Below are 16,525 nucleotides of genomic sequence, written 5' to 3'. Positions count from 1 at the left end.
AGGAAAATGAACAGTCTTGGGTCTTCCTCCATGTACCTCCAGTGACCCCAAGGGTGTACAGGAGGCATCCACAGACACCCCACAGTGCCTGACAAATATGTCTGCTCATTTTCTTGTGAAAAGATTTTTTAATCTAAAGATAAGTTTATTTTAGAACATACTGTTTCCATACTGTGCTTCCTGACTATGAAAACAGTAGGAGCCCTCAACCCATGACTGATGGCACCGTCCTCTGTAGGTGGAGCACCTCGGAGGAATGAGATGGGTTCTGTGACCCAGAGGATCCCCCTGGGCTTAGTACCAGTTGTCCACAGTCCTTCATGGGTCATGTTCCCAGAGTATTTGTTTGGAGGACTGATTTGATCTCAGTCATTGCCAACTTCTTCCAGCTGTCTGGAAACTCATTTATAAGCCACATGGCTCATCTTTAGGAAATGACCAAGTGGAACATGGGTATGCACATCTCTGCATCAGGCACAAATACAACCAGGACTTAGTGAGCATCTAAGAAGTGCCAGACTGTGTGCTTGGTATCATTTACACAGGGATGCTGCTTCCTCTGAGAGCGAATGAGGCATATATGGTCTCTGCCCCATTTTCTCACACACCTGTCAACCTTGGTAACTTTGTACTTGGTCACTCACGCACAGCAAAGAGCCCATTCAACTTTCTGTTAGCACCAGAAGGAAGGGGGAATTCAAGCAATGGATAATCTGAGTTCTTCAACCAAGCCTTTGACTTTCTAATAAAAAATTCCTATTATGAAATAAATATATTCCCCATATAAACAATTAAGGAAAGAGACATGTACACTTCTGCTTCTGGTAATGCTTCTAGTAACTTCCCTGCAGAAAGACAGCTAAAAACTCTAGAGCAAATATTAAAAAACATTTTTAAAAGCATCAAAAAGATAAGAAAATGAGGGGCTATTAGGCCAAGGCCCAGGAGAGGAAAAGAATCCTGTGGGACAGGACAGGCACAAGGAGACACTTCTGCCCGGGTGATGTGTGCTGACCCAAAAGAGGTGGCTGAGAGGCAGCGTTTGGGGTTACTTTTGGGGCACAAAGTCCACCAAAGAGGAATATCCTAGCAAACTAGCTGGTGCACAGGATCGAGCAGCACAGACCTAAGCCATAGAAGAAACAGTGAAGTAGATGTATACCCACCCTCCCTTGAATTATAGGCTGGCTTTGCACCTGCTCAAAACTTGAGCTTGGACTAAGGTGACCCTGAATTCTCTGTGCCCCACATCCCGGCAAAAGCAAAGAAATACCTCAAAATATTCCATGAATACTTTTTATCCCCAAAAACAATGACCAGCATGGGATGCCTGGGTAATTCAGCTGGTTGAGCATCCAACTTTTGATTTCAGCTCAGGTCATGATCCCACGGTTGTGGGATCAAGCCCCATGTCAGGCTCCGTGCTTAACATGGAGCCTGCTTAAGATTCTCTCTCTCTCTCTCTCTCTCTCTCCCTCTGCTCCTCTCCCCCACTCACTTTCTCTCTGTCTCTGTCTCTGTCTCTGTCTCTGTCTGTCTCTCTCTCTCTTTCTCAAAACAAACAAAGAAACAAAGAAACACACCACAAAACAATGACCCATATACAACAAAAATCTAAGAAAATATGTCATAAGTGAGAGGGAAACAAAAAAATAGACTTGCAGGAGTACCCAACATTATAAGCATCTGCTTATGATGTTCAAGAAAACAAAAGAAAAAGGTTTGAAATGTTGGCAGGTAATTTCTATAAAAAGTATAAACAGTGAATGGGTTTATCAGAAGCCTCAACACAACTGAGGAGAGAACTGCCACTCACAATTCCATATCTAGTGAAAACACCTTCAAGAATAAAAGTAATAATATGGCATTTCCAATGACACAAAACAGAATTTCACCAGCAGACTCATATTAAAGGAAATTCTTTTGATAAGAGGAAAGTTATTCAAGCCATAAGGTCAAGGATTCAGGAAGGAATAAGGAATGGAGTAAGTGGATTTTGCAAGTATATGCATATAGATACTAACAATATAAGATGGTAACAATAATGTCTTCTTGGTGGTATCTATATCTGTCTATCTACCCTTATATTTATATTTAAAAAGGAAATAAGAAAGGCCCAAATTTATAATTTGAAAAGATTTATAAAACTGATGATTTAGATGAAACTGACAAAATTCTAGAAAAATACAATGTACCCAAATGCAAACTAATTAGACTTATCAATATTAAATACATTCAATTAGTAATTAAAAATCTCCCTATAAAGAAAGCTCCAGTACTAGATGACACCACCAGTGAGTGCCATAAAAGGTTCAACAACTAAATAATTTCAGTTTTATATAAACTTTCAGAGAAAAGAAAGAAAATGCAATAAATGCAAGGTCGGTTTAACATTTTCAAATCAGCCAATGCAATTCCTCTCATTGTAGATTGAAGGAAAACATTCACATAGGTTTCATTTGCACAAAAAGCCTTTGAGAAATTCAACATCCTTTCTTGATCAAATAATAAGGTACATGGAAGGTTCCATGTCACTATTAAGGTTGGAAATGTCCCCTTAGATACCCAAGACATGATAAGAATGTCACTTATATTCAGTGTATCTCTTGCAAGTCCAGTCAGGAAAGATAAAGCAATGAGGGCTTGGGGATGCAAGCTCAGGGGGTAATATCATAAAGGTATGCAAAGAAGTGAGTCCTGTGGAAGTCTCCACAGTGCTCACTGGTGGGGACAGGGGCGGTGATCAGGAGGCAGTATGGCAGAGGACACTGGATATTCTATTTCTTGACCTAGCTGATGGTTACTTGGCTGTGTGTTTTATAATAATTTGTTAAGCTATACAATTATGTGTGTGAGTATTATTTTCAAACTAAAATTGGATTGAAAAATCATCTTCAGATTAATGGTGTTAAAACAAACACACAAATGAGAGTACCTGGCTGGCTTAGTGGATAGAACATGAAGCTTTTGAACTCAGATTGTGGGTTTGAGCCCCACGTTGGAGATAGAGACTACTTAAAAATAAAATATTAAAAAAAAACACAACACACAAAAAACCAACCATGCAAACAAATAAAAACACATGTGTGGAAATGATAGAAAAGCCAGTCATTGCCTATTTGGGGGGTTATTTTCTTTCCAATCCCTTTCTATTTTTCTGACTTTCAAAAATGTATAACAATATATCCCACATCTGGAGAGTGCAACATTTTAAAAACTGAAGACATAAAAAAGAAATCATTTGACTGATTCTTCCAACAAATGACCATGGGATTAATTTTGAAGCCACAAACTGGCTCTTTGTTGGAAGGACAAAAGGGGACTGATAAGAAAGTTAATAAAAAACAATTTCTACAAGAGAAAAGTAGTAAACCCAAATCAATCAGCATTAAATTGAAAACAAAAAGTGATCATAGATGAGACTGTATTAGAACTTCTAGGAGCCAAAGGTGGGCACAGAGGGACTTTACTGGTATTGCGGTGTTTCCTTGGAACCTCACCCCCTGTGAGCCCCACGCTACTGTGCAGTTAACCTGCTGTGTGATTCTGAATAAGTTAAACAGCCTTGTTGAGCTTCAGCTTCCTCACTTGTCGGGCCAGAGGGAAACTGCCTCTCAGCCAGTGGTCCTCATGAGGATGAAAGGTGATCCGCTGTAAACTTGTTCTGAAGAAGTGGCTCTGAGTGTATCTGAAGGATTCATAAATAGCACATACCCTGATGTGAACAGGGTCTACCCACCTTTTTCATCTGTGAAATGGTGATAATACTGGTACCTCATTTAATAGGGCCATTGTAATAATTAGGTGCCCATAAAGTACTTTGCACACTTCCCAGCTCAAATTTAAGGCAATGCTCTTACTGTAGTTCTGGTTCTATGGAGTGCTGCTGCTCTTGCCTTGTAAAGAATAAAGGTTGGATGTTACCTTATTACTTATTACACTTTACTTTTGGTGTCAGTCTGGTTTGGGCCACAAGTGTTCCTGCTACGTTTTCAATACTCCTGTGTCCTCGGAGGAGGGGCAGTCCTTGGAGGATAACAGGAGCTAAAGCTTCAGGTTGCTGGATGCCCAGGTGATTAGCTCAGTGCTTTCAGGAGGAGGGACATGAGACACATCTCCTGTGTCTCAGAGCCCCTCAGGTTCCTGCCTCCGGCTGGTCACTGCCTCCTCTGCCCCAGGCCTCTCCTCCACTACATCCCAGGCAGGCACATCACTCTACCTGTGCAGGGCCATGGGAGCAGGACGAAGTTCCCTCTCCAGTGGCCCCTGCCAGAGAGGTCCTGTGTGCTGAGCAGCCACCTTCCTCCACTGGGAGGTGGTGGCCAGCATGGTAAGGCACCCACTTGCATTTCTTTCTTCCCTTCCATGCACCATTTCCATTTCCCTTCACTTTCATTGACCTGGGGTTGTACCTCCAAATAAAGCATTAGAACCCCAACCTTGCTGCAGGTTCCATGTTCTAGGGAGCCTAGGGAAAGTCCAAGAGGCTGGCAAATCTTTATTTTCGGTGCTTATTAGTCTGCTGCTATGGCGTTAGGCATCTCCCAGGGTCCCACAGGGGAGGCAGTGACCCCCGTCCCAGCCCCCACAGGCTGGGCCAGGGCCACACTCAGCCACTGCAGCTAGGGCTCTCCCTCTCCCAGCCCAGCAGCTCCTGATGAATAAGGCCAAAATTTGTACACTCTGTAATAACTATAGCTCTTTCACAATCATTCATAACATGGAATAGGGCAGTCCCTGGGGAGGTAAAATGTGTTCTGAAATATTAGAACAGAAATACGGAAAAGCACATGCAGCCCTTCCCATAATATAAAGACAGGATCTCTTGTGCTCACACTATTTCTTCCTTCTTAGCTTGCACTTTTAGCTGCAGACAAATGCACAGTGGATATGCATCATCTGTCTCCTGAGCAGTGCTGTCAAGACAGCTCCTCTGAATGCATTGTGGAAGACCATGAGAAGGATTTGAGTGGTAGGCTGGGGGTAAGGAAGGAAGGAGGAGGAAATTTAGGGTCCATCTCTTCCCTGATCCCCCGTGGAGGAAATAATCCCATTGCCTCAGCACCCCCAGACACTGCATGTACCTCTCTGTGGTGTCAGGAAGCTCTGCACCTCAGCAACAAGAATATCAGATGCTCAAAGTCAGATGCTCCTTTGCCTATTGCACAAGTCACAACACCTGTGGGCAGCGAGTGACACCCCTGTGGCTGGCACACAGACTAACCACATAAATGTGAAGGTGTCCAGTTGATGGTCTTTGACATCTGAGGGTGACTTGGGGGAAGGGCAAGGACTCAGAAACCTCATGTAGAAAAACACATATGTGGGTGCTGTGAAGAAGCAATGTGGCAAGGAAAAAGATTTCTTCACATTTAATCATCTCTCCAAGTTGCTCTTAGCAAAATAAACACACACACACACACACACACACACACACACACACACAAGTTATTCCAGCTGCAAGACATCAAAAGTCTAGGTAATGAGCAGAAGTCTGTAACAGTTTCCTGCTCCCTATTTTCAAATCATCTTACCAATATCACATTTTTCTAAGGGCAGATCAGTTTGTTCTTTCCATATCAATACATAGGAAGATGGGGTAAGTCATCTATGGCCCAATGTCCCAATGGCCCCATGGGTTGGTTCTTTTTAGTACCGATAATGTGGTGGCTCAAGAATCAACTACAACAGCAAATCCAGCAAGTGGCATTATTTGGCAATCTCCAAGGAAACCATTCCGTCACTCTCTTTGAGTGGCACAATGTCTTGAGTGATTACAGAAAAGTTTGGGTTCTTTCTGGGAAATTGGGTGAAAACATTGTCAAGAATCCTACAAATCAGCCATAATCAATTAGTGTTAACATCCAAGGTGGAGATTCAGGAGGGAAGCATTTAATTCCCATTGGACAGTAAAGATGTTCCCCATGTCTTCTACCAGGGCTTATCTGAGTGACATGTTTTCACACCCCAAATGCCATAATTGTCTCCCTCCACCTTTGCAGAATTTGTACAGCCACTTATTCAGAGGGAAGAAGACAGCCTGCAATGTACTTGACTTATGTTTCTACTCTGCTAGAGAAAGTCAAATTCAGGAAAAAGAACAAGTACCTTTAGTATATATTATTACTCAGGACTGCTTGGTTCTCTCCTATAATTTAATATTATCCAGTCCTACTGGAGTCAGATGGGGGAAGGACAGGCATATCTCTAGGAGCTATAATCAGGGTTGTTATTTCACTGAGAAAACAAGAGGAAAAGATCTAAGACTTAGATATTTTCCCCTATATGAGTATTCATAATGTCTAAAGCAAGGCCCAGAGTTTCTCTAACACTTGAGTGCTATTTGGGTGGAATCAGTAATCAAGTACATAATTACTGAGCAGCAACCTGGACAGTGATGTTGGGTGAGGGGCTGGGGGCTGATCCTGGCTCTGCCCCTGGAGATGTGACCTACTTGATTTCTCTGGGCCTATTTTATCACCTGAAAATGGGGACAGGAGGACTCTCCTCAGAGGCACAGGGAGTGAGTGAGGGCATAGTGCCTGAGCACAGCAAATGTGCAGTACTAGGGCACTTATCACTGTCCACCCCCCACTGCCCTCGCATCCTTCCTTCCCTTCTTATTTTGTCCAAATTCTGCAGCCCATCCTCACACCTACTCCTTTGCCTATGTACTGAGTCCCTGCATCCCTTGCTTGTGGTCTTCTTCAGGCAAGTTGGCAGCCCTGGTGCATCCCCTCTGCCTGGGCCCCAAAGAATTAGGCAGGGGAGCCCTGCAGAGGGTCTTGCTGCCAAGACATGCACAGGGGCATCAGGGGCCACAATCCTGCATGCTCTCCCTGGCCCTCAGCTCCTCCTTCCTTCTAGGACTTCAACCCCTGCTACCTTAGGAGCTTCCTGAGCAACTCAGGAACCTGGAGCCCTAAGATGAGGGCTCTGCACCCCACCTGCCTCCTGTGGCACTGCATGAACTAGGGAACTCTTAAGGACAACAACTGCTTCGGGGCGACTGTGTGGCTCAGTGGGTTAAGTGTCCGACTCTTGGTTTTGGCTCAGGTCATGATCTCACAGTTTTGTGGCTTCAAGCCTTGCATCAGGCTCTGTGCTCACAGAAGAACCTACTTGGTATTCTCCGTCTCCTTCTCTCTCTGCCCTTCCCCTACTCGTGCTGTCTCTGTCTCTCTCAAAGTAAATAAATATTTTTTTCAAAGAAAGACAACTGCTTCCACTTACTATGCCTACCCACTCAAGATCATCTCTCCAGAAATTCTCTTTCACCAGCTCCCCCTTCCCCTCGAGTGCCAAGTCAATTTCCCCTCTCTGTTGGATCATGTTCTTCAGCATACAAATATGCTATGATTTCTTCCACTTAGAATGACTTTTCTTAACATGACCTCTCCTATTAACTATTCCCCCTTTCTCTTTCTGTTTACAGCAAATTTCTTCAAAAAAGATAACTTGATGCATCATATCCAATCGCTTTCTTCCCATAATCTTTAAAAAAATTTTTTTTTGGTTAAAATATACCTACAGAAAAGTGCACAAATCATTAAATGCAATGCTCAATAAATGACCAGTTTTCACTTACCGAGCTTTACCTTTGTGGGAATACTGGCAAGTGTGTAACTAGCACCTGGGTCAAGAAATGGAACATCCTCAGCACCCATGACCACCTCCCATGCCCCCTGCACAGTGCCTGCCATTCCAGTTCCCAGCAGCACAGCTCAGGGATTGTTCTTTCCTGTTCCTTCTTGAACCCATAGACATAGCCTTTCACTTCCAGCACTCTGGAAACTGCTCTTGCCAATGCTGCCACCAGCCTCCTCATTGCTGAGAGCTCAATGTTTAGACCTCATCCTCCATTCCCGTCCTCAGCCCAGACTTCTCTTTTGAATCCCAAATTCACAGAAGGCAGCACACAACAAGCTGCCTTCTTAGTGTCTCCACTTGGATGCCAGCAGGCATTGAAAACCTGACAGGGTCAAAGTCTGGTTCCATCTGCTCCTGTGGCACACAGCCAGCATGTCCCCCCAGCCAGTGGAACCCATCATCCAGTAGTTCCTTCCCTTCTCTCTGTCTCACACCCACAACGGAAATCTGTTGGTCATTCTTCCAAAAGCCATCCTGGTGTCTCTACCTCTCACTAAATTCCCAACCGTGACAGTGGTCCAGATCACTACTGGATGGTCTACTCCTGGATGATTATACCAGACTCCAACATGGTGTCTCCTATCCTTATGTTCCACATGCTCCCCTGATAGAGTGTAGACAGATGGTGTCTTTCCTCTGCTCAAACAAACCAGTGGCTTCTCAGCCCAAAGAAAAAGCCCGAGTCACTGTTACAACCTAAAAGGCCCTGTGGGCTCTGCCTCACCTCACCCTTCTCTTGTCTTATTTACTCTTCCACAATCAAAGGGCACCTGCTGCAGCCACACTGGCTTCCAAATCATTCCCTGTATGCACCAGGAATGTTCCTCACTCAGGGCCTTTGCACTGGCTGTCCCTCTGCCCAGAAGCTCTTCCTCAAGAGATCCTCATGGATCAGCCTGTAGTTTCATTATTAAATGTCACTCCCTCAGCAAGTCCTTCCATGGCCACCCTAATTATAAATGTATGCCCCATATCCATTTCCAACTTAATTTTTCTCTTTTATAACATAACACTATAGTAAACTATATGCTATAAGTTTACTTTTGTATGTTCTTTGCTTCTCATCATGAGAATGTCAGTTCTGTGAAGCTGGAGTTCTGTTTTGGTCACTGCTATATCCCTGCACCCAGAGGATGGCCTGGCACATAGTAGGAGCTCAATAAATGTCAGATGAATGACTGGATTTTAAGGGCACTATCATATGCCAGGTTGGACTCTCGTTCTTCTTGGTTTTATACTATAAAGAGATTCCTCTTTCCTCCCCCTAATTTGTCCAATTCCCTTTGCTGGTGCTATTCATAAGATTCATAATCTTATTCTTAATACCCATTTTTCATTTAATTACTGTTATGATATTTCAGTTAGTAAAAGAAAGAAACATTTTATGAAATGAAATGAAATCAAGACATAATAAATACTCGAATTCAGGAGACATTTGCAGCAGACGCAGCACATACAAATCTCCGGCCTGCCCAGCACTTGAGCCCAGACCCAAGGACTCCTTGGGGAGGGCCCCCAGCCTCTGCCTCATTAGCACCTGCCCCATGGGACTGAGTGAGGCACTGAGGGTCCACTAGAGTGGATGTGTCTTTCTCACTTTACCCTGCTATAAGTGGGGTCAGGGATGGTGGGTTTAGAAGAAGTCCTGTGCTTCTAATTCTGTTTGCTAACAGATAAAAGTCAATAATACGTCATAGAAGATTGCATTTTAAGGGTTAGAAATACTGATATTTGCATCATGTACCCATACTTGCTACCTCTCTGATTTCTATCTGTCATTTAATCCATTGAAACTTCAGCTTTGTCATCCACAAAGTGAGGATAATAACTGTCCACCTTTCAGACTCATTGCAAAGGTTAAATAAGAAAAAGTGTGTGCAATAAGTAGCTCACAGCAGTCACTTGGCAAATTATGGATTCATTTCCATCCTCCACATCATTGAGAAGCATTAGTTCCTAGACGAATCTGCCAAAATTGCATACAACACTTTCCCCTCTGTAAACTGGTTTACAAAATCTGCTTGCATTGGGGGCTGGATCAAACAATTAATGTTGCTGGAGTAAAATAAGGTTGTGATGAATGCCATGCTCATCCCCCCACTGGCCTCCACATCAAGCCCTTCTTCCTGATCAGGCCCCGCCAGCTGCCTCTTCCAAAGGTGGCTCCGAGCCAGGCCATTCTGGTAATCCCAGCTCACTGTCAGCCACCTTTGGCCTTAGGACACCATCTGACTTCACTGGACCCTGGTTTTATGACCCACAGAGTGGGTACCATATGATGGTACTGCTGCCTTACAGTCTTCCTATGTTCAAATGCAGATTCGTGGGCTCTACCCCCAGATGCTCTGATCAAGCAGGTCTGTGCTGGGGCCAGATAGTGTGCATTTTTGACAGCTCTGGGTTTGTTGATGCTGCTGGTCAGGACCACTCCCCAAGCAGCCAGGTGCGCAGTATTTAACATAGGACTTAATAGGTGCTCAGCAGATGTCACCTGCTTTACTAACACTTTCAGTACTATTGTTACTGGTACTTAATTAACACCTTTTTAATTATAAAACATGTTAGAGAAAATATCCTGTCTCCTTCCAGGTATCCCTTCACCTAGAGACCCACATGTATACAGACAAGTGGGATTTCCAGTAGAGCATGATCAGCACCTGCTTCTTTGCAGGAACCTTCTGGGGACTTTCTCTCTAACTTCACTTCACTGGCTCAGCTAGCTGCATGCTGTAGGTTATTTTGATACTGTTTTCTGGATCAGGAAACAGGCCTGGCAAAGTTGCCTGCCGACCTGGACCCAGCCGGAATAAGGCAGAAAAAAAAATAAACTGGGTTTTGTAAGTCCAGGGATCCTATTAACTCTCTTCCCCACTGCTCTATGTCATCTAACCACTGAGATTTGCTTTGTTGTGTTTTCCTGGAATGGACTCACATGTTACTGAGTAGTCCATTGAGTGGATATTTTGACAATGTACAGATATCATCTAATTGTCAGTGACTACGCTGAGGTATGATCTATGATAAAAAGAAAAAAAAATACCCTAAGTCACACTTAGATGTCAAAGATTTCCTTGTGAATCAGCGTTTGGAACCTAGAGGTCTCCTGGCTTCATAGATAGGCTGTTTGCTCCACTCTGACATCACCATCCCAGCCCCCCAGCCCCTGAGGGCAGCAGGAGGTGCCTATGGCCACCAACAAAGGACCCTGCAGAAACCGGCTCTGGGCTCTCCTCTCTCCAGTGCCCCAGGGAGAGCTCCCAGCTGGCCTTGCCCAGGAAAGCACTGATTTAATTTAGTGTAATGACTCTCAGAGTGTGTCTGTTCTACTGCGAGCTGAGTGCTCTCCCCTTGGCAGCTCTCCTCCAATGCCTGCTGCAGACTTTGTGTCTGCAATTGGGCCGAAGAGACACAAACAGAATGCCCGGCAGCCTGATGGCTGGACTGGAGTGCTGTGTGCCCAGGCTGGTTGTCTCCCAGGTCTGCAGGAAAGCCCCAAAGTGCCACAGCTGTGGGCTATAAGCAGTGAGCTTTGTGGGCATGGGTCTCAGCCCAGGGAGAAGGATCTGGACACAGGCCTTGTGAAGCGCACTCACCTGCAGAGTTCTCTATGAAATGTGGCACCTCTTCTCTGTTGGGGTTCCCCTGAAGGAAATCCATGCTCACAGCATAATGAAAAGGGGGACTGAGAGCCCGGGATCCCCTGCAAACCATCTTCTAATGCCAGTGCTGCAGGAAACCCCTAAACTCCTCAACAATGTCTGCTCTTCACCTCAGAGCAGTGTGAGCAGAGGCCTCCATAGACACTATATTTCACATTCACTATTAAACAAATACTCAGAATCGTCTTTACCACTGAAGGTATTAAACGTCTGATGCATCAGGCCCAAGTAAGAGGTTCTTAAGGTGTGAAGAATAAAATTACTCTCCAAGAAAGGATCTAAATGCCAGCCTTGGCAACTGTGGCCTCGGTTTTTCAGACAAAGGTGCTGTGCACAGCTTGCCCTGCTCCAGAGACAGGGGCCTCACCCAGGATGTGGAGCAGCCAAGACAGGGGCAGCCTCTCCCTCCTTTCCCTGTGCCCAGCCATTTACTCGGTGCTCATTTCATCCAGCACCTTGCCTACATGTTCATGTCAATGTTGGATGTTTGAACACATCTGTCCCCATCTAAAATTTGGCAACCAAAATATAGCTCTGAGTACTCCCCCCACCTCCCAGCCAGGGTAGGTAAAGGGCTTTCTTGGCAGGGTTGACCCAGGAGACTGGGAGTGACCCACCCTGCCTCACCATTGCAGGTGGCAGGACTGGGATATTGGGGGAGGGCTTAAGTTGAGCTTAAGTGAAAATCTGAATGGCATGTGATGTGTGAGAAGCTGTTTCTCTTTGCTCTACCCTCCTGACCTTCCTTTTCTTAGTGAAACTATCATGGCCTATTTGTAGCATGTTAACCCAGGTTCAGAGTGCAGTTTACACAGGAACAGGCAGGCTCTATGTTCTACACACAGAGGGCATCTGTCCACATGCTTTTCTCCAGGTCCCACTGTGTGTCCTTAGCCCATGTAGTGCCCATGTCCCCTTCCTGGGGTCTGGGTATACCTAGGCCTGACTCTGCCCCATAGCCAGGCTGACCTCTGCCAGACCTGGAGTCTTGCTTCCTGTCCCATGCTTGTTCCCCCAGAGAAGGGGGTCTTTGGCATTTGTGGGATAAACTCACAAAAGTGAAGCTCAGACAGACCTTCCAGGCCAAGCTGGAACAATATGGAACAACCACTTAGCCCAACCGCAGCAGTGCAGGACTGGCTGCCTATATACCCCCCACTGCCCCATTATCCTTTAGAACCAGGACAGCAGAGCAGTGCTGAGCAGAGCTCTGCCTCATCCCTGCCTGGAAGGGCCTCTTGAGAGTTCCTGCTAAGAAGCACCTGCTTTCAGGGGCTCCAGCATTATTAGCTGGTCCACTGCTCTCCCCTGTTCCTCTGTGATGTCATGAAAGGGGGAAGGGAGAAAGGACAATGTATCAAGGGACTCTTCTCTCCCCAAACAAAATGAGATCAACACAGAAACCAGTAAGAAGCAGTGAGAGGCCATGCTGGGGTCAGCCAGGAAACCTGTTTTCAAGCCAGGAGAAATAAATGTTTCAGACACCAAGCCTGCCTGAATCTGCTGTTTTCAGCCTGAGCTCCAGAACCCTGGATGCTGGAGAGGAAGCCCTGAGTGCTGTGCACCCAGAGGACACACATGAGTGTGGGCACCACGCTCTCCACCTTGCCGACCCAGGGAGCCACCTTGTCTTCCTCTGGTTGGGCTGGGCTGAGGTTTTGGGTGTGGTAACACTGAAACACACTGTAACTGGCAGGTGTGTGTCAATTTGATTAATAAAAATGGGAACGAAAACTGTTTCTGCATGAATAGTCTTCTTTTGCTAGAGAACATCTTCCAAAGCCTGGCTTCCATGAAGGCACAACAGGGCATATGCTTTGCATGAAAAAGACCTGGGAACCAATACCTCCAGAAACCTTCACACTGGAGGAGGGAGGGCGTGATTCACCCTGTGATGGGCCATTCCTCTCACCGAACTTCAGCTGAGGAGTACTGAAGTACAGGCGGCAGACACTATAACCTGTTTTATATGAATGAGCCTGTCACAGACAGAACCACTCCTCACCTGCTGTCCTTGCCCTGGGCACAGCGTCTCTCAGAGCTGGGTCAGTCCTGCTGGCACAACCCAGGCGCCTGCTCACAGGCAGCTTTGGTCCCAGATTTGTGAAAAGCAGCAGAAGACTCCAGCACTCACCAGTCCCAGCAGCCTGAGGTGAGGCCCATGACCTCCCTCATGGGCCTGTCCTCCAACTATAAACTGCAGGCCCCTCAGATAGCAAGGGCTGAACAGGCTTCTCAGGCTCTCTTCCTCAGCGACCTGGGTAGGCTGTGTGTGTGGCTGACAGAGACAGGCTTACCTCGTGGGACAAGTAGAAGGCTGCAATGCCCAAAGGCCAGAAGCAGCAGAGCATGGAGAAGACGCTGAGGCCCAGGTGGTCCCTTGGGGGCATCATGAGGAAGTTGTCCTCACTCTCTGTGTCACTCGAGTAGTCACTCTGCAAGACAGAAGAGGACAGGGATGGTACAGAAGAAGAGAGCATCACTAGTGGAGTCACTGTACGATGCCTCTAGACATGGGTGCTGAGTCTGGAATGGAGAAAGCCCCTCTGGGAAGGTCACTGTTGTTATTGCCTACAAGTAGACTTCCCCCAAGAAAGGAAGCCCCCAGTTGAGGAGATCCTTATCAAGAACAAAAGAAAAAAATACTAAGTACTTGGCTCTTGAGTTGTTCCATTGAAGATCAAATCCTACAGAAGCCCATTATTTCACAGATCTTTGGGACCTAGTGACACACAGTGGGGATAAAGTTTTAATCTATGCGAGGATGGGACAGGCACTCTCAGAAGGCCACAGAAGGATGGGACTCCTCTCTTTATTCTAAGACTTCAAACAGGTTTATAGGACAAGGAGGGCTGGTGTTGGGCAAGGGGACACTGTATCTGAGCCCCCTTCATTTCCCTAGACTTTGATCTGAGTTAGGACACTGCTGGGCCTGGTGTCAACCCCGGGTGAAAGTGCTGTCTCCAGAGGAGCTGATGGCTGCTTTGTTTGGAAGCTTCTCTGTGATGAGCCCAGTTAGTGGGCCTGTGAGCTCAGCACAGCCCTGCCAGAGCCTCCTAGGGAGCCTGAGGTAGGGGGTCAGGGACTGGCACGGGGCTTTGTAAAAATCCATGGAAGACTCCATCCCTCACTAAGCAATGACAGCCATGGACCAAACCTCCCTGCAGAAAATCTCAGTACTAGCTCCACGCACTAAATGGCTGCTGTCCTGCCAGCACCTCCAGGTCTAGATGCTATGACTAGAGGATGCTTTTTGCCTAATTGGTTATTCCATTTGCTGGGCCCCCATCATGAATTTTCTCTCCTCATCAAAACATGGCACACTCATGCTGACTCATCCAAAATCCAAGGCCAGCCTCTCTAACTGCTTATTTTATGCAAAGATAAAATCTCATTTTACTCCATATTTTGTTTCCTAAAAAAGAAATGGAGCATTTCTTTCTGAAAGAGGGTCATTAGCTTCCTCACTCTCTTTGCCAGAGACAGAGGTTGTTAAGCATGCAGCCTCTGGATGCAGGCTGGAGACATTCAGTGCTCAATGCAGCCATGCTGGCTGCTTCCTCAGGTGGCTTTAGGGGCAGGCAGTGACCTGAGGCACCAAACACTCCGGTGGATACCCCATGTGAGCGCTGTGCTGCCGTCATCGCTGCCCGGTCCACCTCCGGCAGTGCCCCCATGTGCCTCCCCTGACATTTGCATGCACACACAAAGCCCACGTGGGACCATGGTCCTTCTCTTGGTTAACTAAATGCACATATCACTGCCAATCAGAGCCTCTAGTCAGCGTGCAGACAGACGAGGAGCTGCAGGGAACTAATGGAAACTTCCTGTTAGGACTCTTTTTCTATGTAGTTGAAGAAGAACAGGCAAATTCTGATGATCTCATTCAAATCACAAACAAGGACCTTCTCCAGAGGACCTGTGACTGAAGTGGGTGATGCGCTAGACAGTGGGTGTGGACACACTCTCACACATGCGCACACACCTACACACCCCAGCGGGTCAAGGACTGGAAGGCATCACTTCTCACAGAGGGCTGGCTCCTTTCCACTAGGCAGGCTCTCTGCCCTGGGGAGTCACCTGCCACTGGGGCAACATCCCCTCCATGAGTGTGGGACTGTATGGTTTCTCCTCCATAGAGCCCTGTCTGTGAAATTCTATTCTTTTCACTCTGCAGCACTGCTTTCCATGTGGTCTCCTAAACAATGACGGGAAATGAAAATCTCTGTCCTTATGCCTGTCTGGGGAGGGCACTGAGCAGCCCCAGGAATGCACAATTCATGGGTGAGACCTGGGCCCAGAGGGCTAGCCAGGGAGAGATGTACCTGCTGGGATGCCAATATCTTTGATCTGAATGAAGGATGTGCAATGTTTTAGGCAGAGCCTGAGTGTCTTCACAGCTGTGCATCTCCAGACAATGCTTGGCCTCCAGACCTTCACTTTGGAAACAGGAGTTGGCTGTCAGCACTGTGTATGTGGCTGAGCCATACCATGAATGGGCCTTTGCATGAGATGCTGGTGATCTCTGGGAAGGGAGGCACCTACAGTGACAATCCCAGGGCAACTCGTGAGCAGAGAGCCCCTGAGAGAGGTAGAGGACCAGAGATAAAAGGACAGCCACTTCTTCCAGCCCTCAACCCAGACCCTGAGCTAATAATCTTCACACCAATGAGTCAGCGTGCTGTAGGTGGATATGCTTGCACACAACCAAAAACTTTGTCTATGAGTATTTTAGTTTTTTGGCTTTTGTGGGACTTCTTGTTTGTTTTATTTTACTAAGAGTTTTATATACCTGCACTCTGGATTCTCACAGCAACTCTGGAAATAAGTGTTGTTACTATTTTTGTTGTTGTTGTTCTTTTTATTTTATGAAGGACAAAGCTGGGCTCTGAGAGCTAAAAGCCTTGCCAAATCACAGAACTGCCCAGTCAGTGGCCACTCCTTCCAGAACACTATACTGTAAACTGTGCTGGGCAGTAACCACTTGGCTCAAAGCAAACCCCATTGTCTAAATTTGCTTCTTGTGCAAATGTGAGATGTCTTTTCTGCCTCGCCCGCCCCAGTGATTACAATGACTGCTTCTGGACTGATATGTTTGATGGCAGCAGTGGGATGGCCAGTGGCAGTAGTGGCCAGTAAGAGCCTTCTCAATCACGTTGCCAGAGCATGTGAATTGTGCTGCAGACCACACAGGTACACTGAGCTCTGGCTTCTAT

At 46.3% G+C, this 16,525-nt stretch overlaps 1 protein-coding gene across 1 annotated transcript in view; it reads right to left on the bottom strand.

Moving 5' to 3' along the window:
* The window catches only part of SYNDIG1 (synapse differentiation inducing 1), a 100,419-nt gene that overhangs the window by 55,192 nt on the left and 28,702 nt on the right, over nucleotides 1-16,525 (bottom strand). Inside the window, exon 2 of the mRNA XM_049651232.1 lies at nucleotides 13,607-13,744. Coding sequence (XP_049507189.1) covers nucleotides 13,607-13,744 — 138 coding nt within the window. The remainder of the gene's footprint in view (nucleotides 1-13,606; nucleotides 13,745-16,525) is intronic.

Source organism: Panthera uncia, assembly GCF_023721935.1.
Source record: "Panthera uncia isolate 11264 chromosome A3 unlocalized genomic scaffold, Puncia_PCG_1.0 HiC_scaffold_11, whole genome shotgun sequence".
Lineage (NCBI taxonomy): Eukaryota > Metazoa > Chordata > Mammalia > Carnivora > Felidae > Panthera > Panthera uncia.
The sequence above is the reverse complement of the archived record's forward strand: the minus strand, read 5'-3'. Positions and strand labels throughout refer to the sequence as shown.